Source organism: Ammospiza nelsoni, chromosome 13 (assembly GCF_027579445.1).
Source record: "Ammospiza nelsoni isolate bAmmNel1 chromosome 13, bAmmNel1.pri, whole genome shotgun sequence".
Lineage (NCBI taxonomy): Eukaryota > Metazoa > Chordata > Aves > Passeriformes > Passerellidae > Ammospiza > Ammospiza nelsoni.
Window position 1 is genome coordinate 16,079,664 of NC_080645.1, and position 23,861 is coordinate 16,103,524.

General features: G+C 58.8%; 2 protein-coding genes across 10 annotated transcripts in view; both read left to right on the forward strand.

The window, feature by feature from the left end:
* The first annotated feature begins 504 nt into the window (after window positions 1-504).
* NDRG4 (NDRG family member 4) lies at window positions 505-19,407 on the forward strand. 5 transcript variants are annotated; one of them, XM_059481201.1, is made up of 17 exons: window positions 505-706; window positions 4,654-4,745; window positions 5,159-5,203; window positions 11,124-11,229; window positions 12,440-12,560; window positions 12,824-12,886; window positions 13,059-13,119; window positions 13,416-13,502; window positions 13,598-13,654; window positions 13,991-14,094; window positions 14,618-14,674; window positions 14,770-14,821; window positions 15,376-15,423; window positions 15,664-15,699; window positions 15,880-15,931; window positions 16,482-16,520; window positions 17,105-19,407. In XM_059481201.1, the coding sequence occupies exons 1-17, from the start codon at window positions 670-672 to the stop codon at window positions 17,257-17,259; spliced, it is 1,212 nt and encodes a 403-aa protein (XP_059337184.1). In that variant the 5' UTR covers window positions 505-669; the 3' UTR covers window positions 17,260-19,407. The 5 variants fall into 5 exon arrangements, with proteins under 5 accessions (XP_059337184.1, XP_059337186.1, XP_059337185.1 ...); XM_059481202.1 differs by lacking the exon at window positions 505-706 and adding an exon at window positions 2,304-2,353; XM_059481203.1 differs by lacking the exon at window positions 16,482-16,520.
* A 2,463-nt stretch (window positions 19,408-21,870) lies between these two features.
* Window positions 21,871-23,861, forward strand: part of WWOX (WW domain containing oxidoreductase) — a 473,442-nt gene continuing 471,451 nt past the window's right edge. For 4 of the 5 annotated variants that reach the window (XM_059481157.1, XM_059481160.1, XM_059481158.1 and 1 more), the window contains exon 1: window positions 21,871-22,098. In XM_059481157.1, the coding sequence (XP_059337140.1) occupies window positions 21,908-22,098 (191 nt within the window). In that variant the 5' untranslated portion in view covers window positions 21,871-21,907. Of the gene's footprint in view, window positions 22,099-23,583; window positions 23,812-23,861 lie in introns of those variants that run through there. The other variant, XM_059481161.1, reaches the window with a different exon arrangement.

The window sequence follows — 23,861 nt, forward strand, 5'->3', positions numbered from 1 at the left end:
CAGGTCCCTTCTCATCCATGGTTTTGTTCCTGGATACTCCCAAGCCCTTTGTCCTTCACGTCCCCACTCTCCAGGGCTCCTTACATCCCGCGGCCACCAAAGGCTGTGTTCCAGATATCACTGTTGTGCACAGGTCCCCTCTTGCCCCTGATCCTCCCCAGCACCTTGACTATCACCTTCCCCTGCTCTCAGGGAGACCCAGACCCCTTGTGCCATACCTGGGGCTCCCGAGGGCTCCCGCTGTCCCCTGCTTCTGGGACTCCACGACCACAGGGACCTGTTGGACCTATTGGCCATCACAGTCCCACCTGGGACCGAAATGGTTCCCTGGAGGGTGATGTGTGTCCTCGGTAGCCTCCATCCCCCGTGCAGCCCCCGCACCCCCAGCGCTCCGCGAACCCCCCGCAGTCTCCATCTCCCGTTCGCTCCCGCCTCCCTCCCTCAGCCCCGTTGTTCTCCCGGTGCCCCCGTTCCCGATCGCGGCCCCGTCCCTCCCCTCCGGCCCCGGCGAGGGGAGGAGGATCCGGCCGGCGGGGCCGTGCCCAGCCCAGCCCCTGCGCCGCCCCGCGCACCTCGCACCGGCTCCGGCACCGACACCAACACCGGCACCGCTCGCCCCCCGCGCCGGGGCCGCCGCCGCCGCTCGCAGCCCGCCCCGCCCGCCCCGGCATGAAGGTGCTCCGGCACAAGATCGAGCTCCTGACAGGTACGGCCCGGCCGCGGCGCCGGAGCGGGGCTGTGGAACCCGGAGGGGCGGTGGGGCCGGGAATGGCGAGAGCCGTCAGCCCCTGAGCCCCCCGAGGCGATGGAGCTGCCCCACACCCGCACCCTGCCTTTGCTCCCGGGGCGCGGGGGCCGGGCTCGGGTCCTGCCCGGGCTCCGGGAGGCGATGCCTTGCTGCAGCGGGGAAAGCCCAGCCCGGGGGTGCTGGGGAACGGGAACGGAGTCGGCAGCTCCAGGCAAAGGGGGCGGCGAGCAGACAGCCGGGGTGGGGGGGGGGGCTGGGGGATAGCTGGAGCATCCCTGCGGTGCCTCCCGGCTCCTCAGCCAGCCTCCCCTGGGAGTCTCCCCGCTGTCCCGACAATGCGCTGGGCTGGGGAGGAGGCTGCTCTTAGCAACAGCCACTGCGAGACAGCCTGAGCCCCCCCAAAGCCCCGGCTGCCCCCGCCACCCCCGGACCCTGCGCTGCTCAGCCCTCATCGGTGGCACCGTGTGCCCCGGACCCCGCGCTGCTCAGCCCTCAGCAGTGTCACCGTGTGTCCCGGACCCTGCGCTGCTCAGCCCCTCAGCAGTGTCACCGTGTCCCCGGACCCTGCGCTGCTCAGCCCTCATCGGTGGCACCGTGTCCCTGGACCCTGCGCTGCTCAGCCCTCAGCAGTGTCACCGTGTGCCCCGGACCCTGCGCTGCTCAGCCCCTCAGCAGTGTCACCGTGTCCCCGGACCCTGCGCTGCTCAGCCCTCATCGGTGGCACCGTGTCCCTGGACCCTGCGCTGCTCAGCCCTCATCGGTGGCACCGTGTGCCCCGGCCCGGCCTGGCGGCTCCCGTGGTGTGGCTGCCCGGTCCTGCACCCTCAGCTGGACCGCACTTGAGGGGTTTGTGGGGGCTGCTGGGGTCCTGCGTCCCCCACGGGTTCAGAGACAGCCGCGGCTGTTCCTCCTGCACCGGTGGAGCGGGATGTGGCCAGGCTGTGTCACACTGGGGTTTTTCTTCACCCCATCGTGCTCCCCCATCCCTCCCGCTCGGGGGGCAATGCGGGGGGCACACCAGACTGAGCTGCAAGTTCCCTTCCTCCCTCTGCCAGCCTCACTGAAGGCTGCCTTGGCTTCACTGCCTGGCAGGGGCCAGCCCTCACTTCTGATTTGTCTGCCTGTTTGTGGCTGCTCAGTCAGGCCGAGGTGTCTGTGCCAACATCCTGTGGGCACCACATCCGTGCCAGGGCAGCTCGCAGGTACTCAGTGTGGGGACTCCCGTGACACTGAGGAACATCTGAGGGATCCTTGCCCTGTGACCAAACACGCTCCCAAGTGTGAAATGGAGCTCACAGCCTTGTCGTGATCATGATATAATTATTATTATATCATGATATATCATGATATAATAATAATAATAATAATAGTGCTACAAGCTGGTTCTCCTGCAGTTAGCCAGCAGTGCAGATCCCTGGGGAAGGGAAGCCAATGTAGCTGTTCCTGTCCCATCTATGTACACAGTGCCAGGCCCCTGGTGGGGCAGAGCACTAGTCCCAGACAGAGCATTTATGTCCTGCTGCGTTTGGAACTGATTGGGAGTTAGGGAAGAGACGTGTCCTGGCTGTGCACCACACTGGGAAGGCAGAGTGGGAGCAGAGATGGGTATGTTTGGGGGTTACCCAGGGGATGGGTGCTGGTTGGGGGGCACTGGGGTGAGCTGCAAGGAAAGGGGCTCGTTACTGGGCACATTACCCTGGCAGAAGATGGGAGCCAGGTTTGGAGTTTTGGCTGGGACACCTGGAGCTGTGGCTTCCTCACCAGCCCTCCATAGCAATGGTGACCCAGTGGGGCTGAGTGAGACTGCCCACAGCCCCACAGCTACACTGCTAAGGAGGGACAGGGGTTCCTGTGGGGTGCCATGGGATGCAGAGCATCCAGCGAAGGTGGCAGCACGGCTGTGACCCTGATCCCTGACTTACCGATCCCTGCTCTATTCCCAAACTCCCACTCTGGGAGACTGTCCACCCCTGCTGTTGGAGCAGGGCTCTGCCACGTCCCCCCTGAGCCAGCTTTGCCCCCACCACACAAACAAGGTCACGGGGCCTTTCCTCATGGCTCAGCCACCCTCCCTCCCTCCCATACTAGCTGCAGGCTGTAATTAATAAAGGCATTCACCATACACTAAGTGCTGTTCCCAGCCACCCCGGGGCCGTGGCCACACGGTGGGTTGGTGTGCTCAGCGTGGGACTCTCCTGCTCTCCTCCAGACCCAGCTATTGGTGAGGCTGATTTTTCTCCTGTTTTTCCTCCTGAGGTTGTGGGGTTGCTCTGTTGGTGGCTCTGCAGGCTGTGCTGGCTTGGCTGTGCTGGTGGGCTGTGGGCCAGGGCTGTCCCTGTGCCACAGAGCCATCTCCCCAGCAGCACAGCCCAGCCTGGAGCAGTGTGCCCCTCACTTGTGCCTCTCCTTGGGGCTGAGGGCACCTCTCAACATCCCCCAGCCTGGTGGGATCCTCTGGGCAGGGGGTGGCACGGAGACTCCTGGTGCTGGGTGCCCTGGGAATCTCGAGAGGCTTTGCAGTGGTGTTTCTCCCTCCCAACAGTCCTGGATTGTTGGATGGCTCCCAAGGAGCAAGGCGAAGTGCCGTGTCTGCAGGGAGCAGGCAGGTGGCACAGCCTGCTTGAGTTTTGAATAGAAAACCCAATCAGAGGAGCAAAACCCGACTTTGGAGTGCAGTTTATGGCCAGCTCCTGTATTCCTGGTGGCTTTGCAGTATTTGTGGCATTCCTTGGGCTTCCCACATTGTCAGCCTGGGCTTGCCTGTGTTTGGAGGTGGACAAAGTGTGGAGCAGGCTCAGCTGAGGCTGTGTGGATGGAGTGGGTCTGTGTCTGCTGCTGTACAGCCCAGACCATCCCCGTTATGTCCAGGGAGATTGCACAGGGGGAGACAGCTGGGAGGGTGTGGGATCAGTGCTGGCTCATTTGGAGAAGCAACAGCTTTTCTGAAGGCTTGGTCTTGTGGAAAGGGTGAAAACAGAGGCTGCAAAGGCAACACCTGAGGTCTGAGTGCAGATAATCCCCCGTTACTGGGATTTGCCAGGTACCCATCCCATTCAAACACAAGGGAGCCTGGACTGCTCCCTGTGTCTTTCACCTTCTGTGTGCAGGCAGCTGCTGATCTCCTTGCTCTCTTTTGCTCTCTGAGCTGAGCTTGTGCCTGGGGGTATTTTTGGAGATGCCAGTGTTGGTTGATGTCAGCAGCACCCAGTCTCACAGTGCTGCTGGGCAGTGGCTCCATGGAGAGGTCTGTCCCCCCAAGTCATGGGGCTGAGGTACCAACGAGCCAGCACCTGATTCACAGGCAAGGAGAAGACTTTGGGAGCAAAGGCTTTACATTTGGATTTCTTCCATCATTGCTGTACAAACTTCAGGCTGTCTCTCTGTTCTCTTTCTGCTTGGAACATCCCTCTGCCTCCCAGCATGGCTGAGAAACTTCACCCCTCATTCTGCCTGTGCAGGGAGATCTCCCTCTGTCCCATCCATACCTATCTGCAGCCTAAAACTGGCCAAAAATTTGGATTTTCTATCTTTGACTAATGCTGAAAGCTGGGATGGAAATTTGGATGCTCTTGCTCTGGGTTGGGTGCTTATCGAGGTGACCAGCATGGACAGATGAGGCTGGCCCCTCAGTTTGCTCAAGATCATGCCCTGGAGATGGGTTTGTCCTTAAGTGGGAGAACTGGAGCTGGGTAGGAACTGCAAGCTGAGCCCATCTAGGCACTGTCTGCTCTGTGCAGAGGGGCTCACTGCAGCCCCTGGACAACTGAAGCACCAAGTGCCCACAGCAGATGGGTGCAGTGGAGCTGATTTGGGTCCCCTTTGGGAGGGAGCCCTGTGAATCTCTGGGGGCTGGGGCAAAGAGGACCAAGGAAAGGACCTGCCCTGACCTGTGCCTTGCCCTGCAGGGCTGCTGCTGCAGGAGATGACCATGGCAGGGCTGCACGAGCTGCGCTTCACCGAGGAGAAGCCGCTGCTGCGGGGACAGGACGCCGAGCTGGTGAGTGTGGGGACCACGGTGGCTCTGGCTCCTGCATGTGGGGACAGGGGAGCTTGGGAGGGCTGGAGGGGTGGTGTGCTGGTGCTGGGGTGGCACTCTGTGTGTGTGTGCTGGTTTTGGGTGCACATTGGTGCTCCTCAGTGTGCGAGTGCTCGTGGTGATGAGCACGGGTGAGGTCTGGAGGGATGATGGATGTGTGTGCACAGGCTGCACATCACGATACATCACACTCAGGTAACACATGCACGTGTGTGCAGCTGTTGTGGAAGTGTGTGTGTGTGCGCACATGTGGGCACTGTGCCCCCTGCAGCCCCAGGAGTGATGCCCATGGTGTCAGGGGGCTTTGTGAGCTGGGTGGGAGGGCGCTGCAGAAGTGAGGGGTGTCTGTCCCTAATGGCTCCTTCTCATCCCAGGAGAACTCGGATGTCTTCCTCTCCACCGTGGACACAGACTGGAAGGTAGGAGCAGCCGTGGGAGGTGCTGCCCACCCCTGGGTTTCACATGGAACAGCAGCCTGTGCCTGGGGAAGGCTGGGGGGCACTTAGTGGACTCAGGGGTGTTGCTGTCCCTTTTGCTCATCCATCATGGTCCTTGTCAGCAGGGGACAGGGGGATGCTGCCAGGCATCTCTGTGCTGGCGCTCAGATGTGGCTGGTGGGCGCTCGGCCATGGGCTGGGGACAAAACCTTTAAAACAGGCAATTTCTTCTCAGGAAGGCCGAGCTGCTTTTCCAGCCCCTCTACCATTGCCATGGCGATGGTTTCCCAGGCAATGCCAGCTCCCTGCTTACATAAGGGTGTTTGAAAGCCTCTTTCTCTTTTGGAGGGCTGGGGCATTGCCCCCTATACCACCCACCTCTCTTGGAGAGCAGGGCCCCTCTGCTCCCTTGGCTGGCACTGCCCATCTTGTACCTCCATTCCTGCTCTCCAGAGGAGCCCCATGATGCAGCTCCAGCACTCATGGGAGCTCAGCTTGTGCCTGGCTCCCACGTTGGTCTGCATCCCTCTCACACCCCTGCCAAGGCCCATCCTGCACCAGGCTCCCTGGGGAGGGAGGGTGGTGGGTAGTGCTGCCTGTCCCCCTCCCAAAGTGTTCCCCTGCCAAGGGACACCAGTGATTGTCACAACTTCAGGCTGTGTGATGCCACTTTGCCAGAGTGGGACCATGGGGACAGTGGGATTGGGTGGTGATGGCTGAGCCCTTGCAGGTACAGCACTGAAACAGCAGCGTTTGTAAGGACAAAATAAATGTGGAATTCATTCATCCTGGGACAAGGGCAGTGGAGCACAGGTCCCTGATTTAGCAGGGCCAGAATTTTGGGGCTGGCCCACTGCCATGCAGGTGGGAGGGTGCAGCTGGTAAGGGAGCACAGCCTTTGGCAGGGTGCTGGGTGCTGCCTGCTGTGCTTCACAGAGTGGGACAAACCTGATGGACCTCTCAAAAGACACAAAATAATTAAAATGGTGCCCTCCCCAGCAGCTCCAAAGCTGGTGAGGTGCTGGGGCTGGGAGCAGCAGGGTGTGCAGGGCTGGGCTGCTCCTTTCTCTGCTTGCTCAGGGCTTCTGTTGGCCACTGGAGGGGACACCAAACCTCCTGGTGTCACCAGAGAGAGAGAGAGAAAGGAGAGGGAGGTGAGGAGGGAGGGAGATGGCAGTGCCAGGCTGCCCAGAGCTCTCAGTAGCACCAGAGGCACCAGTGTGGCTCTGGCTCAGCTGTGCTGGGGCAGGGCTTGGTTGGCACACAGGGGATATTAAAGAGCAATGACCCTCCCAGGACAAATGTTGTCTGTTTCAGGGGTTGGCCCACGGTGGCACTGAACTGTGTCCCTGGTGGTGCCCAAGTGGAGCAGTTCTGGACAGCAAATGCCACAGGGATGCACTTCAGGACCTAGAAAAGTAATTGGGCAACAACCAAGGCAGCTTTTCCCAAGCCAGCCAGACCCTTTGACCTCTTGGTTTCCCTCCAAGAGCCTCCAGGCAGGGATGGGCTGAGTTTCCTGGGCTATGCCAGGGCAACCACCTCCTTTTCTCCACTCTGACATTTGCAAGTTGGTGCAGTGCAAAGGCTGGGGCCTGCCTGCCATTCCTTGGGTAGATCTTACCCAATTTTCTAGGCTCACCTCCTTGGGATAATCCAATCCAGCCCCCAGCTTAACTCTTCACTGTCCATCTGCTCCTCCCTAGACCCAGTCATTGACTTGTGCCACCAGCCAAAGTAAAGCCCTTGAGACAAAGCCAAGGTGCAGGAGAGCTGTGGGAAGGTGCCCTGGGACCCTGGATCCTGCAGGAGGTCTGGGCCACCCACCTGGCACGTGGGCTAGTAGCCAAGGCAGTGGTGATCCCATTTGATGCTGTTCCAGCAAAGTCAGCCTTGCTCAGCCCTGCCATCTCCCTGAAGCCCTTTTGTATTTACCTTGGCTCTTCTACCCCTTCTGTCTTCTGTTAATCACTTTCTGTCTTTTCTTGTCCCTTTGCATCTCTTGTTTTTTTCTGGGGACTGTGTCTCTCATGGTCTTTGGCTCTACAGGCAGCAGGGCTGGGGAAACCAGAAATGGTACCTGGAGTGCCAGGAACCACCTGGGAGCTGGAATTCCGCATCACACTCAGTCCTTCACTTGCAGAGATGCCTCTTTCCAGGCCTGGGTCTGAGCTCCCCACGGGACAGAGCAGTCAGGGTGAAGCCTGGTGGAGGCAGTGGGAATGTCATCCCTCTGCCTGCCTGTCCTTTCTCCCACATCAGGACCTTCTGCCTGTGCAGCCCTGCCTTGTTTGTGGCACATGGCTTTCAGTGGGTTCCTGAAAGGCAGTGAAGGGACTATGGGACTCCTTCTCCATCCATGATTGCCCAGCTTTGTGCTGGTCATGCCAAGTGGGGCAGTGCTGCTGGACTGGGCAGGGGCAGGCAGGGTGCAGGGGAAGGGCACCCACAGACTGCTGGGGGGTTTTGGTGATGGTGGTGGTGAAAGGCCTCGTTGGAATCAGGGAAGAAATCATCTGCTGCACACATGTGCACATGGGAATACTCACACATGTGTGCATGCACACAGCATGTGTCAGTCCAGGGCCACAATCCAACCCCTTGGAGCTGCTGGATTGTCCCTCCTCCTGCTTTATTTGCCTGCCACTGGTGATGCCCAGGTCAGGGAGAAACCCTGCACAACCCCTGTGTGCCATCATCCCACAGCTGTGTGGGTGTGCTGCTGGGTGAGGTGACACAGGCATGGACATGTGTGTGCCCCTCTGTGCACACCTGTCCAAGGCTCTGCAGGTGTGCAGCTCGCTGTGCATCCACCAGCATTAGTGATGGCCATGGCATCCATGCTGATGCAGCAGGTGTGCTCCTGGTGTGCACGACATGCACAGAACAGGTACTGACACACACAGGGCCTGCCCTGGGGGGTGTGCCACTCCTCCCAGTGGGGTGTACGTGCTTTGGTGTGGGTATGGTATTAAGTTTCCCAGTTTTTCCCCTGGCAGACAGAGTTTTGCCTGGCCCATGTGTGTCTGTGTTGGTACGTGTTCCTGTGCATGCACACGCGTGGTCACGGACACGTGGCACAGCGCGCCTGCTGTGTCCCTCTCCTGTTTTTTAGCATGTGCCCGTGTCCATCTGTGGCTGTGTGTGTGCTGCCCTGCCCGGGCACGGCTGCAGGGCCCTGGCCATGGCTGCGGGCTCTGTGTGGCCGCAGCCAGGTGTGTGCAGGGGCACAGCTGGCACTGCCCTGGCCGTGCCAGGGCTGCTCCGCGGGAATGCCAGTCCAGACACCCCGCCTGCCTCCGTCTGCCCAAAGAGGGAAGATGGAGAAGGTACCGCACGGTGCCAGGCGTTTTTTCTTCATAAACAAGGGTATTTGGGGCCAATTGGAGCATGAATAATTCCCGCGGCAGCCAATGGCTGAGTGCTGGCTCCATCGCGGCGCTCGCCCGCAATGGAGGCCAAGCCTGCCGAGGGGGAAGGGCGAGGGAGGGCTCAGCGCAGGGCTGGGGCTCCGCTATAAATGCAGGCGAGGGGCTGAGCCAGCGCAGAGCTGCGCTGAGCCCCGGCGCTGCGTTCCCGTGCCCCACACCCGCACCTCCAGCTTGGCCCACCTGAGCATCCTCGTCCGCCCAGCTCCTCACCATGCCGGAGTGCTGGGATGGGGTAGGTACCGCGTTCCCCTGCTCGCTGCCCTCCCTCCCTCTCTCCCTCCCTCCGCAGGTGTTTTGCCCCAGCGTCTCTGCTGCTTGCCCAGGCTGGGCCTTTGCAGCCGGCAGGGCTCGGAGTAGGTCAGGCAGGCAATGGGGCAGGGAGGACCCACGGCTGGGGAGCCCTTCCTCCCCCCAGCCCTGCTGCCGCATCCCTGATGTGCTGCAGGTTTTGGGGACGCATTGTCCTTGAGCGTGTCCTCCCCGAGGCGGGCAGAGGTGCTGTGCCCAGGCTGAGGGTGAGCGGCTGTGCCCGTGCTGGGGCTGTGTGCTGATGGGGGCACACTGCCCCTTGCCCACCCCCTGAGCTGCAGAGGGACAGGGTCTCTGCCTGTTTTGAAACAAGCCCTCAGTTGTTTTCTGGCCTCTGCGGTGATGGCAACACCCGATGGCAACAGGCTGGTGCAGAGGGGGTGAGAGAGGTGGGAGCACTGCAGCGGTAGCCTGGACATGGGTGGGCTCAGACACCTGTGGGTGCTGAGACCCCCATGTCCCTCCTTGCTGGGGCTGTGGGTTGTCTGTGCCCCTCTCTCCTTGCTGTGGGCTGTCTGTGCCCCTCTCTCCTTGCTGCGTGCATCCCCTGCATGCCGAGGCTCTTCCCCCAGCGAGCATCCCTGCGGCAAAGGGCAGGGCTGTGGTAGCCAGCGGTGCTGCAGAGGCTGCACCACGGGCAGGATGTGCCTGGCTTGATGGAGGGTGGGGGGCAGGAGGGAGCAGTGTTGAGGCTGGATCTGCTACCGTGGGCAGGTGATTTTGGGGTAGAATTGAAAGCTGAGCTGTTGGGCATGTGATGGGGACCACGGGGATGGTGCTGGCAAGGAGGCAGCCCTGTGCCCAGGACCAGACCACATGGATGTCTCCTGCTCTGTGACCTTGGGCCAGGCCCTTGCTCTGCCTCAGTGTCCCAATGTGTTGTTGCAGAGGGATGTCATTGCCTGTGCACTTCTGCCTGATGCAGCTGCAGAGGGTGGAGGGACAGCTGTGGATGAGGGATGGGGTCAGGGTGCCCTTGGATGAGAAGAGATGTCTCCACAGAGCCCTGGATCTGCTTTTGGCCACCGTGTTCCCCCAGGGACAGCAGGTCTCAGTGAGGGGAGGCACTGCAGTGAGGAGACCCTGTCCCCAGGCTGTTCCTCCCACCCACCATGTGTCCTTCAGAGTCCTTGGTGGCGTGTAACCCGCGTGAGCATCCACGTACCTGCTCCCCTCCCACCAGCCCAGCCATGGGGCTGCCAGTGCCAGCAGTGAGGGCTGTGATGCTTGGGCACCCTGCCACCATCCCTGCCCTGCCCTGCCCTGCTCAGCACATGCTGCTCCTGCACCCAGCAATCCCAGCCCCGGGGTCGCTGCTGCTGGACTGGCTGGTGGGCATCTGGAGGGGACCTCTGGTCCCTTGTCCTTGGGGAGCACCTGCACTCAGTTTCCTGTGATGGCTGGCAGCAAGGGCCAGGATGTGGAAGGAAAGGAACCCTCCTAGACAGAGAAACTGAGGCACAGGGTAGTTTTTGTCTCTGTGTGGGGGCACTGCTATTTCAGGTTTTAAAGTTACTTTAGCTGTAATTTTGGGATCACTTACAGCATTTCCTGGAGTGCTGTCCAAGGTCTGACCTCTGCCTGTTTGTCCCAGACACATTGAAACTGCACCCAACTGGGCCATGCTGTGAGCCCCTCCCTTGTTGCCAAAATTTTCTTGGTCTCAAGCCCTTGAAGATCTCCTTTCTGTCCTGTGGTCCTATCCTGTTATCCTTCTCTCTCAAGCTCTCTTGGATCCATCCCTTGATACCATCCTGTGATCCCATCCCATGATACGCATGTCCAATCTTACATCCTGTGATCCCTTCCCTTCCCTTCCCTTCCCTTCCCTTCCCTTCCCTTCCCTTCCCTTCCCTTCCCTTCCCTTCCCTTCCCTTCCCTTCCCTTCCCTTCCCTTCCCTTCCCTTCCCTTCCCTTCCCTTCCCTTCCCTTCCCTTCCCTTCCCTTCCCTTCCCTTCCCTTCCCCATGATTTGTCCTGCTTTCTACCCTCTCTGGAATACCCAGAGCTGTTTTTTTTTCCTGGGACAGCTGCTCCTCTTTCCCGTGTCTTCCCATGGGACCCAGCCATTTGAGGAAGCAGCAGGGAAGGCTGTGATGGCAGGGGAGGATGGAAGAATTCCTTAGGGCAGGTGGGCCTCACCCTTTGTCTCCTCTTCCCCAGGAACACGACATTGAGACCCCCTACGGGCTGCTGCACGTGGTGATCCGGGGCTCTCCCAAGGGGAACCGCCCGGCCATCCTGACCTACCACGATGTGGGCCTCAACCGTGAGTGCTGCTCCCAGCTGGGCTGCAGGGCAGGCAGGGCTGGGCCCCAGGGCTGCCGGGACATCGCCCCTGGCTCAGCTCCTTTGCCCCCACCCATGGCTGCACGGGGTATCTGAAACACCAGGGGAGTTTGGGTGCTCAGCTGGACACAAAGCCAGGCACAGCCAGGAGGGCTTGGCCACCGCAGTGCTGCCTGCCTGCCTGTCCACAGCACAGCAGCAGGGATGGGACACGGGGGATGCTGGCCACAGCAGCAGCAGGGATGGGACACGGGGGATGCTGGGCTGGTTCTCACTGCCATCTCCAGCCTGTTGGTATTCAGAGCATGGACCCAGCTGGCAGCAGAGCAGAATGGGGGACAAGAGAGACTGGGAATAGCAGGGAAGGAGGGGCTGGGGCTCTGATGTGGAGATGCTGCACTTTGTGTCAGCCTGCAGCCCTAGACCTGCACCCAGAGCCCTGTCCCTTCCGGCTGATCCAGGATGCTCAATTCCCTGCGAGTGGGGAGAGGCATCTCCCGCTCTGCTGGCGGCTGAGGCTGAGTCACTGACATGCCACATGAGCTGTGTCACCATTGCAGCAGCTCTGGCTGCTCAGATACACGTCACGCTGGCTGCAAGGAGCCTCACAACCTGCCTCACCCCACGTGTTGGGAGGCATGTCCAGCACTGATGCCATGGGACAGAACAGGACAGGACCCCTCCAAGCCCTGGCAGTGTCTGTATCCCACTGCAATGCTGGGGTCTTGTCCACAGCTGGGGATGTTTCTTTGACTCTTTCCAAGCAGGGAGATTTGCAGCTGTTCCTCAAATCCTGTGTTTGCTTGAGCCCTTTCTGGGGATTTTGGACAGGGCTAATGCTCCAGGCTGCTAATCCTGCTGCCCACTGGGTGGTCTTGCAGTCCTGGGCTCTGCAGCCCTCAGTCCCATCCTTCTGAGAATGAGGTCACCACAAACTTCTCATTCTGGCTGTGTCTGTCCATCCCCATGCCTCCTGACACCTGTAGGGATGCAGCCCTTGCTAACAGCAACTGTGGTCCCTGCTGGGAGGACAAGGAGCCTGGAGGGAAGGGATGGGATGGTTTTGGTGGCATGTCACCTCCTGGGTGAAGGGCAGTGGGAGGGTGGGCAGCTGCTGTCCATGCTCCCCTGACCCACCAGGCCCCAGAGTTGGGGTGTTTTGTCTCTGACACCCACCTGCCCTTTGACAGACAAGCTTTGTTTCAACACCTTCTTCAACTATGAGGACATGCAGGAGATCACGAAGCACTTTGTGGTGTGCCACGTGGATGCACCAGGACAGCAGGCAGGAGCCTCACAGTTCCCTCAGGGGTAGGTGCCAGCTGCAGGGGCTCACTGTGCCTGCTGGGGTGTCACTTCCCTGCCCCTTGGGTTGTTGCTGCATGGCAGTTGTGCTCTGCCTGTGGGTCTTTCCAAACTGAGCCAAAGCCTGTGGCAGATGACTGGCCCAGGGTGGGTGGTTTGCAGGTGGGTGGCATTTCCCTGCCCATTTCAGGCAGCCCAGCTGCCCTGTCCCCGACACTGTGCTCTGAACAGGTTCCATAACCACCATCCTGTGCCTCCCTGTGCCACAGGTACCAGTATCCATCCATGGACCAGCTGGCTGCCATGTTACCCAGCGTGGTGCAGCATTTCGGGTGAGTCAGCCTCTCTTCCACAGCTGCTGGCTGAGGGTCCTGGCCGGGACATGGACAGAAGACAAAGATTTGGGGCTGGCATCCTGCAAGTCTTCTTGCTGTGGGTGGAGGGGTGTCCCAGGGAACGTGTTGGAGCCTGCTGTCCCTCATGTACACCTCTCCATATTTCCAGGTTCAAGTATGTGATCGGGATCGGTGTTGGGGCAGGAGCCTACGTGCTGGCCAAGTTTGCGGTGAGCCTGGGGCTGGGATGGGCTGGCCTTGAGCTGTTTGTACCTGCTGTCAGTCCAGGGCATGGGGAAGAGCAGGAGCTGATACCTCCAGGCAGTCTCTGTTGCTGCAGAGGCTCCTGGGGGGTTGGGGCACCCAGGACAGCAGTGCCAAGGCCACAGTGGCTGGGTGGTCTCCTGTTGCTCCCAGGACGGGGTCACATCAGCTCCATGCAGTGCCTGTGCAGTGGCTCTGGTGGGGGGCTGCCCAGGGCACATCTCCCCTCCCCTCTGAGCCTCTCCCCTCTTGCTCTCTGCAGCTCATCTTCCCTGACCTGGTCGAAGGGCTGGTCCTGATGAACATCGACCCCAATGGCAAAGGCTGGATTGACTGGGCAGCTGCCAAGGTGGGCAGGCCCCGACCCCTCCTGCCAGTCCTGGCAGCTTCCTGGGGCAGGAGGCAGCCATGGCAGTGCAGTAACTCCCTGTGCTCCCTCTGCAGCTCTCTGGCCTCACCAGCACGCTGCCAGACATTGTCCTGTCCCATCTGTTCAGCCAGGTAAGGGCTGTGCATCCTCCAGGCCTCTGCCCCCAGCCCCTGGCCCAGCATCCCAGCTGGGTCACCTGGGCTGCGCCCTGCCAGTGCCACAGTGCCACTGGGCCTGTCCCATGTACAGGTTTGGGGTTAGTCAAGCCCTGCCTGGTCTGAGGCTTAACCTTGATGAGTTTGTGAACTGTGCCCATGTCCTGCCTGGGTGTGCTGCCTGCAGCTCCACCGTGCCCAGCTGCACTGCCCAGCATCCCCTTCTCATCCGTGCTGGCTGGCATGGGCAGGACTTGGGGAGCAGGGTGTGTCCCCAGCACCTGCCCTGACCTCCATCCCCTGCTGGCACAGGAGGAGCTGATGAACAACACGGAGCTGGTGCAGAGTTACCGGCAGCAGATCGGCAGCGTGGTGAACCAGTTCAACCTCCAGCTCTTCCTCAACATGTACAATGGGTGAGTGCTCCAGGCAGCCCCACTGCAGGGCTGGGTCCCTGTCTGTGCTAGGGTGAGGGCTGCAGTGCTGGTGGGTGGCTCTGAGGTCACTGTGAGTGCCCAGACCCCTGTTGGGTGCTGTCATCACCCTCCAGTGCATGCAGGCAGCAGTGCAAACCTGTCTGCCACTGCTGGCTGGGCATGTGGGAGTGGTGGTACCTGAGCCAAAGCCTTGCCATGTCCCAGAGCCCACCATCATGGATACATCATGGATATCCATGTCTCCCCCTGCACTGGGTGCTGGCACAGGTCTGGGAAAGGGGGCAGAGATGCTGTCCCATGCATGCAGGGGCTTGGGAGCCCTGCCACTCTGCTGGGTGCTTCATCTTGTGGCAGAGATGGCTAGGGCATCCTCCATGCATAAGGTGCTGAGACAGTAGGGCTGTGTGTGGCTTCTTGGGGCTGGCAGTAGCCTGATTCTTGTGCTGTGGCATCAGTGGTGGCACCTGCCCATGAGCTCACACTGGCCTTTCTCCTCCATCAGCCGCAGGGACCTGGACATCAACCGGCCTGGGACCGTGCCTAATGCCAAGACGCTGCGGTAAGAGTCACACCAGCAAGTCATGGAGGGGTCTCTGGGCAGGGGAATTCACTCAGACCAAACCCTGACCAGGCCCCTTCTCCTGTCACTTCCAGCTGCCCTGTGATGCTGGTGGTCGGAGACAATGCGCCTGCTGAGGAGGGGGTGGTGAGTGCTGCAGGGCGCCAGGCGGGTGATGCCCACGCACGGGCACGCACATGTTCACTGCCTGCTCACACACATGGCAGCTCCTGGGGCTGGGAGTGTGCCTGCTCATGTGCAGACCTGCCTGCTCGTGTGGGCACCTCTGCACACACGGCTCTGTGTGGTTGCCACACCTGGAAAACTCCCCCTTCTCCATATGCCCAGATGTGCTCACACCGTGCATGCTCGGCTGTGTAGGCACACGGGCACTCCCTGCTCTGCCACATGCACCCACACAGCTGCTGGCACACTTGTGTGCCTGTACACACCCGTGTGACACAGAGTGACTCACCAGTCCCCCTCACCTCCCGTTCAGTCCCCACCCTTGCCCAGGCTCATGGGAGGAAAGTCCCCTCTGTCCCATGGCAGGGACGGAGGTCCTGCAGGTGCAGGGCTCACCTAGTGCCCTGTCTGCTCCTGGCTGGGGTGGCATTTGTCAGCTGGAATGCTGTGGGCCAGAGGACTACTTCATGGCTCCTGGCTTCCTAGGGTGCTAATATCATCTCTCTTGCCTGCAGGTGGAGTGCAACTCCAAGCTGGATCCCACCAACACCACATTCCTGAAGGTAGGCTGGTGGCAACAGGCAGTAGGGAGGTTCCTGCTGCCTATGAAGTGCCCGATTCCCTTCTGCCCCAGGGCTGCAGGGTGTCTCCATCTCTCCATTCCAGGTCCATCATGGCCCTTGGAGCTGGGGGTGTATGGGCAGAGCAGGGTGACCCCAGCAGTGGCACCCTGCCAGTGGGTCCGGGGGGATGGTGGGCAGTACAGGCACCCTCCCAAACTAAGCAGGACCTTCTCTTTGCAGATGGCTGACTCTGGTGGGCTGCCCCAGGTCACACAGGTGAGCCCTCACAATTTCCCCAGTTACCTGGGCATACTGGGCCCTGAGACATGCACTGGTGCTGTCCTTGCCCAACTGGGGATGGGCTATAAGGGTCTCACAGTGGGGCTGCTCAGGGCTGAGAGGGGACCTCAGCCTCAGTGCTGCCTCGGCTCAGCTCACTCTGCTCTCTCCCTACAGCCAGGCAAGCTGACCGAAGCCTTCAAGTACTTCCTGCAAGGCATGGGCTACAGTGAGTGCTGGGGCTGGGCTGGGGCTGGTGTGGGTCTGTGTGTGCCCATGTGTGTGTGCTGACCTGCTGCAGGTCTGTCTGTCCGTGTGTCCACAGGGGACTGGGGTGTACAGGCTCTATGTGCACAGATGTGTGTACAAGGGCTCTGGTGTGCACATGTGTGTGTGTCAGGCTCCCTGTGTTGGTGTGCACATACATGTGTGTGGGCATGCACGAGCAGGGGCTGTGTGTGTGCAACAGACAAGCAGAGCTGATGCGCAGAAGTCTGTGTGTGTGTTTGTGTGCACAGTTTAAGACCATGTGTGTGCACATGGTGACCTGTGTGTGTACATGTTGACCCGTGTGTGCATGCTTGCAAAATTCCACATGTGTGGGTGTCTGTGTGTCCGTGTGTGTGTGTGCAGTCTGTGTGTGTGTGCAGTGTGTGTGCACAGGGACAGCTCCGTGTGCAGGCACACGTGGGTTGGGCAGGGGCTCCTGGCCTAGAGGAGAGGCTGACAGGGCTGACACTCTCTCTCTGCCCTCCCTGCCCTTCTCCTGCCCCTGCCAGTCACCCACCTGAAGGATCGGAGGCTGAGTGGAGGCACAGGTACCGCTCAGTGCCCGCTGCTGCATGGTGCCTGCCTGGCCTGTGCCCTCCAGCTGCCTGGGCACCTCTGGGAGCAGCCTGGATGCAGGACTGGCCCTTTCCTGCCAGATGCCCACTGCCTCGCTCTGCTTTGCCTGAGATGGCACTCTAAGCCAGGGCTGGGGGCTGAGAAATGGCATTCAGACAATTCCACCTCCATGCAGGCACAGTCTCGGCAGTGTGCCCACTGTACCCTCTTCCAGGTGGGCCATCCTGGCTGAGGGATGGTGCCACCTTCCCTGCACACCCTGGGCAGCCAGGGGAGCTCTGATCCCTGCTCACTCTTTTCCTGGAGCATGGTAGTCAGGGGTTCCCACTGCCTGATGCCCAGAGGTTGCATGCCCAGGAGTGAGCCTGGTGTTCAGCCTGCCCAGAGCAGCCCTGCCCTGCTGTCCCTCACCTGGAGCTGCTCATGTTGTCACAGCACCGCTTGCTGCAAGCTTGTGCCCAGGCTCAGTCGCATTGGGGAGCAGGGCTGGTGGCAGTGTTGGCTCAGGTTTTCAGAGGGATCTGAGCACCCTGGCCGTCTCTGTGTGCCCGTGCAGTGCCATCTGCCAGCATGACCCGCCTGGCACGCTCCCGCACGGCCTCCCTCACCAGCGCCAGCTCCGTGGATGGCACCCGCCCGCGCGCCTGCACCCACTCGGAGAGCACCGAGGCCATGGGGCAGATCAACCACACCATGGAGGTTTCGTGCTGAGGCCCGCGCCCGCCGCCGACGTCTCCTTCAGAGCCATCTCCCATCCGTCAGCATCCCGCCAGCACCCACCCGCCCCGTGGACATCCTCCACCAGAGCCCTCGCTTCTTCGGGGTCAATTTATCTTCTTTGCCGTTGGCCCCACCCCCTTGTCTGGTACAGGAGAAGGAGAGGGGCTTCGTCCAGCAGTCACACATGGTTCTGCATTGGTCCTCACCCTCCCCAGCACCGGCCTGGCCCCGGCTTGGGAGGGTGGGTGGCGGGGGGGGCAGGGCCAGGATGGGGTAGCAGGGTCAGGGTGGTGAGATGGGGACAGGATGTTATGATGGGATGGGACAGCACGTGGAGAGGACACAGGAGGTAGGTTGGTCTCCCAAGTTCAACTGATGGCTGACCAAAAGGAATACAGGAAGAGGGAGCAGCGTTACTGGGAGGTCACTGGTCTGTACCTAGGGATGCAGTTTTCATTTCTCCCTGGTGGCCCTCTCTAGGGAGAGCTAGCATGGGATCCCCCAGCACACCCAGAACTTGCTACCCCAGAGCTGGCTGCGCCTTGTGAGAAATCACATCCCATACTGTCCCTTCGCCCTGGTCATGTATCCTGAGGGCTGCCCTGGGGCAACTGAAGAGAGGTCAGCCCTACTCCAGAAGCTATAAGAGCAGAAGGGTGGCATGACTGTCCCCCTGCCACCGGTGATGGCACTTCCTTGGTCCCTTGTTGCAAGAAGGACAATTACCATCTGCCACCAGAAATGCACTGGGGGGGGGGGGAATTGGCTGGCTTGGCCCCTGCCACACTGTCAGTTCCCCTCCCAGCTCTTGGGCTGAGCCTGCCAGGGTCCAGAGGCCGCTGTTTCAGGGGATGTCACACAGCAAATCCCACCTCAAGTTTTGCCACAACCTGTGGGTGTCATCACCGAGGAGCCATTAGCAATAAGATGAGACACTCCCCCCGCCGTGCTGGGGAGCCCTCAGCACCCCCTGCCCCGCAGGGTGCCTCACCACAAGGTGCTGACACTGTGGGGTGACCCATGGGATGTGGGGAGCGCTCCATGGTCTGGCTTCGCCCACACAGCTGCCCAGACCCACCGAGGCTCCCCAGGTCCACCCCCCACCTCCAGCACTTTGCCTGCACACCGAGCAGGGCGTCTCTCAAGGGCTTGGCTCCCCCCAGGCCGTGGGGCCCCCTCTGGCCACCAAGTCCAGGTGGCTCTTGCCTCTCCCACTCAGCACAGGGACCCCTGTCATTGCATAACCCCAGTGATGGCCACCCAGCCTCTGCTGCCCGAGCAGCCGTGCCCAGCCCCTCCTGGCACAGGTAAGGATGGCCCTGCCTCTGCTGATGGGTGCTCAGGTCTCTGTAGGGTGTCCATGGGGGACATGAGCAGGGAACCCACCAGGTGCCACCTCCTGGGTGAGCAGAACCGGCCCGCTGGAGCAGGTCCCAGCCAGCCCCACAAAAGCATTGCACCCTCAGACCCCATCCCTGCTCCCCAGTGAAGGGCACAGAGCTCCTGGGGCTCCCAGCGGGTGTATGAGGGCTTTTGGCCCTGAGACCCGTGCCCCACCCAAACCCTCCCCTGGTGAAAGGCCACCCCAAAACACCAGTGTGCCCCTTTGTCCCCCACTTTGTTCTGCTGTGTGCTTCCTTCTTGGTGTGACTCTGAAAGCTACGTAGCTCCTTTTTACGGTAGATACCGTTGCGATCTCTTGTTTTCTCAGCGTGTCCTTCCAGATGATATATATATATAAATACCTATACATAATATATATATAAGGGTTTGCCCAATCCCTGACCTTTTTTGGGTTCACTCCTCCTCGCATTCTTGTCCAAGCAGTGCCGTGTGGTTTCCCTGGAGGTGGTGTGGCCGTGCTCGCCTTCAGTTCCTCACCTTGGTTTTGTTGGTTGGTTGGTTTGGTTTTCCCTGGTGGTTTGTTCTTTTGATTTTTGTTCGTTTTCCTTTTTTTCCACAGCGGAATTTAACACATTTTCCTGTCTGAGTGCAGCCTGGTTTTGTCACAGCGGCATGGAGGCCGCAGCACTCGTGAGACAGCAATATGTAAACCGGATCTAACTAACCTGTTGCTGTAGAGAGGAGTTACTGTGTTGGAAATAAACCAACTAACTAATAAAGATGTTAAGAACCTGCTGTGCTCTTTACAACATGCTGCAGGGAAATGGGTCTGAGCCCAGCTGGGGCCTGCCTGCAGAGACCTGGCAGTCACAGAGGACAAGGGGGACACACCTTGGCCACCAACCCCACTAGTGATGCCCACATGGGGGAAAGGTGTGGGGTGCTTTGGCTTTGGGGTAGCCATAGGGAGGCTGCCCTGTGTGTAAAGAGTGGATGGAGGCTGGAAAGCTGCCAGTTGTAACCCAGTGATGTTGGATCCAAGGGGTGTCCAGTGGAGAAGAAAAGATCCGTGGCTGCACAACTTGGGATGAGCAGGGTCCTTGAGAGACTCAGCTTTCCTGTCCACTCCCTGTTTGTCTCCCCATCAAGGTCTGAGTGTCCCAGGCCATAGGCCTTTCCAAGTGCATGAAGTCCTACCAGGGAAGGATCCCCTCCCTACATCCTTGTCCCTGCTTGAGTGTGTCAGTGTCTGCCTCGTGCTAGGTCACTCCAAACTGGTCCCAGTCCGTGCAGAGGGCCCAGAGCCAAAGATGGAGACACTGTGGCTGTGTAGTCCACACTCATGGCTGCCTGGGGTGGGCAGAGCAAGCCTGGACATGTGGGGGGAATGCAGAGGGCCAAGGCTGAGCTCAGGGGTGGGCAGGCAGCCCAGGAGCCTTTCTGGGCTGGTTTGGTTCTGCTGGTCAGGGTGAGCCTCACCTGAGGGGATGGGGTGCACTGCACACACCCCACCCTTATCACTGAAATGCAGAAATGCTGCTGTATCCATCCAGGGCATGATGCAGACTTTATGCTGTACAGATGGCTGGGATAGGATGTCAGACAAATTATTTCCACATTCCCACTGAATGCAATTCATGGAGTGCTGGATGCTGAATACTGACAGACTGCAAGAGGAAGAAAACTAACAACTCCATATCCCTACAGTACTACTGCTAAATTAAAACTCTTTTTCTGTACTTCAGATTAAATAATCTATTTTCTTGGGACCTGGTCCATCTCACATTCAGTTACCTCTTCTTGGAAGCTTTCCTTCCCAAATGTTTACCCAAAAAAAGTATAGTCACAGCTTTTTTTAATGCTGCCAGTAATACTCGCATGAGAACAGGCTGCTGATGATGCACGAGTTTTTATTTCTAGCAGGAGGAGATCATTTAGTACGTGTAATCCCTCGGGGAAACCTGCAAAGCAATGGGAGCAGCAGGGCAGAAAAAAATTCAGGCTGTTTTTTATGGCCAGATACGGATGCCATTAGTGGGGAGTGAGGGAACGATATAGGCCAGTGTCTCAAATAGTGCATAAAAATTCGATTTAGAGCCTGCGGCGCATCTGTGAGGCTGCACTGCCACCTGGTGCGGGCTGAAGTGCTCACAGCCTCTGCCCAGCGCCGCCTTTGCCTTGATTTTTGTTTAAAGCATCCCTCTAAAGGACAACAATGCTGTTACAACCACTGGCTGCTGAGTTTGGTTATGTAAACAGACAGAAATATGACAGCACACAGGTCCGGGAATCAGAAGCAGCTGAGCAATGGTGGCAGCCATTCCCTCTCCATCTGTCACAGCTGCACAGGGGAGAGAGCTTCAGCTGCCAGCGCAGAGTTACTGCAGCTTTCTGCCAACTCACTGAACGCCTCAGCCTTTGCAGCTGACTGTGCTGTGTCACCAGCGAGCCTGGCTTGGTAAGGTGACTGTGTTTGTGCCTCTGAGCAGGTGAAGCCACTTGCAGGGTCCCAGGTGGGTGTTTGTTCTTCTCTCCAGCCAGGCCTTCCTCAGCAAGGATCCCTCACTAATGAGGAAGAGTCTCATCTCCAAGATGAGGTGGGGACAGCTAACGGGAAAAAGAACTTTTGCCCTTCAAGACCATTTCCCATTGTTTCCCAGGGCCTCACTGTATTCAGTGCTCTGAAAACAGAGGGCTGGAAGCACCTGATACCCTGAAAATCACAAAACTGCTCAGATGGGAAGGCATCTTGGGAGATCATCCAGTCCAATCCCCCTTCCAAGGCACTGTCACCTGAAGCAGGTGGCACAGGAACATGTTCAGGTGTGTTTTGAATGTCCACCTCCCTGGGCAGCTATTCCAGGGGTCTGCCACCCTCCACGTAAAAAAGCTCTTCCTCATCTTGAGGTAGAACTTGTGTTTTAGTTTATGGCCATTGCTCCTCGTCCCACTGCTGGGCATGGCAGAAAAGAGCCTTGCACCATCCCCTGGGCACCTTTGAGATATTTCTGTGCATTAATGGGATCCCCTCGCAGTGTTCTTTTCTCCAGACCAAACACGCCCAGCTCCCGCAGTGCCTCCTCACATGAGGCGCTCCAGACCCCTCATCATCGGACCCTCTCCGCGAGTTAACTCCTCATCTCCCTTGTATTGGAGATCCCAGAGCTGGACGAAGCACTCCAGATGTGCCTCACTAGGGTCCACCAGAGCAGCCTAAACCCTGCGACCCCTGTTCCGAGCTCAACCGGGGCCCCGTGTGGTGTCGGTGACCGCGGTGTCCCCGCCGCCGCGGGCGATGCGGCGGGAACTACAGCTCCCGTGGTGCCGCGGGGCCGGGCGGAAGCCGGGCGCGCCGGCGGAGCGGGGCCGCGCCGAGCCCATGGCCGCGCTCAAGTACGCGGGGCTGGAGGACACGGACAGCGAGGAGGAGCTGCCGCCGGGCTGGGAGGAGCGCACCACCAAGGACGGCTGGGTTTACTACGCCAAGTAAGGGCGGGAGCGGGGCGAGCGCGCCGGGAGCGCTCTGACCGCCCCGCGGCAGCGTCCGCGGAGCCGCCCCTCACGGATGGACCGCGGGGCTGGAGCGGGGTGCGAGGTCCGTGTGTGCGGTGCTCGCCCGGCTGCGGGAGCGCTGGGCTGGCTGTGCGGGACGGGCTCCGAAGGCTCTGACAGCCACAGCCGCCCCTGCGGAGCCGCTCCGAGCGGCCGGAGCGGTGCGGAGCCCCGGGACCCGCCTGGGACCGATGCCGGAGCCCCGGGACCCGCCGGGGAGCGATGCCGGAGCGGTCGGGAGCCGGCCCGGAGCTGTTCCAGGGCGTCTCAGGGCTCCGGGGCGATCTTTGTGCGTGCTGGTTAAGGCTCACCCAGTATTGCAGATTGGTCAGTTTGCTTCCTTGTGGGAGCAGAGGAGAAACAGGTGCGGTGGAAGTTAAAGGCTGTGCGTGCTGCTCCGCAGCTCCTCAGTGCGCCTGGGGCAAGAGATGAAAAATTGCATTGTGCTCCTTCTGCCCGTGCTGCTGGACAGGATTCCATCCCATCCTCCCGGGTTACAGAGGGCGTGTGCCGCAGGATGAGCTAACTCAGTAGAATATGTGTTTATACACTCTCTCCTCTTGCGTGGCTTCTATAGCCGCGCTGATCTTGGGATCTCCTGTTTAAAGCCACAAGAGTTATTCCCTTCCACAAAAAGTATGGTTCAATCTCACCGGTGCCTTGTCCTCCCCAAGTTCTACTCTTAAAAACGTTGCACAAAATGCTTTGGTTTATCCACGCTTTGTAAACACTGCAATTTCTCTCTAGGTGTTTGTTTTTCTTAGTTCAATTGCTTGTATATTTCCTTTGATTTCAAAAGCTCTTTCAGGAAGGAATCACTAGGTGAAAGTAACAAACCTATGAAATAACAAGGTATCATTGAGCATAATTGTTACACAGTTCAGCAGGTCGGTTTCATAACTTGTGAAACTGGACTGGTTCAGTTTAACAGCATAGCATGAATATAATATCTTTATTGTCTGAAAATCTTGCCTAGGGTGTCTAAAAATATATTGCACTGTTGCTGCCTTTAAGTATACACACTGTATGTGTAATTCTTCTGCATATTCTGGGAATTTACTTTGAACCTCATCACCAATATGAACTTTTACCTGGAATAAGATTATTTTGGTTGATGACTTTTGCAGGTGTTTATGATGAGTTAGGTGTGCACACAGGTGGGCAGCATTTGCTTGTCAGGCTGCTGTAATTTGGTTAAATATCTCCTATTTTCAGGTCACACAGGTGCACTGGTTTAGTCTGAGCTCCCCAGCTGTGATCCCTGTAATACCATGAGCTGTCACTGTGGCCTTGCTGTAAGAAGGCAAAGTTGTTTTTGTTGTGTGTACATGGCTGTTGGGCCTGTAGGTTATCTGTAGTTATTTGTGTGTTATTTGTTGCTCTTGTCACTTTTTATTTCACACTTGGGCAGCAGTCAATTTGGGCATTCAGTTAATCCCTGCTTGACTCTTAAAAGTTGGTTGTTACTTAAAAATACTCAATGAAAGATGAGATTTTAATGTCCTATTTGATTCAGCACTTTGGTTAAGACCTTGTTTATGTGCACGTGACTTTGCTTATTAGTCTATAGTGCAGAAAGTCTTATGATGGAGTATTTTAATCCTGCTAGCGATTTAAATGAATCAAGTCTCTGAATTGGAAGAAAAGGTAGGGTACCATATAATAATGTATATTAAATAAATATCCTGCTAGTCAAG

Bases quoted from the DNA above. Each gene is read 5' to 3' on its own strand.
- NDRG4 (XM_059481201.1), top strand. From the start codon at position 670: ATGAAGGTGCTCCGGCACAAGATCGAGCTCCTGACAG. The intron at 14,675-14,769 runs GTAAGAGTCACA...TGTCACTTCCAG, and splicing joins CCTAATGCCAAGACGCTGCG to CTGCCCTGTGATGCTGGTGG. The intron at 15,424-15,663 runs GTAGGCTGGTGG...TTCTCTTTGCAG, and splicing joins CCAACACCACATTCCTGAAG to ATGGCTGACTCTGGTGGGCT.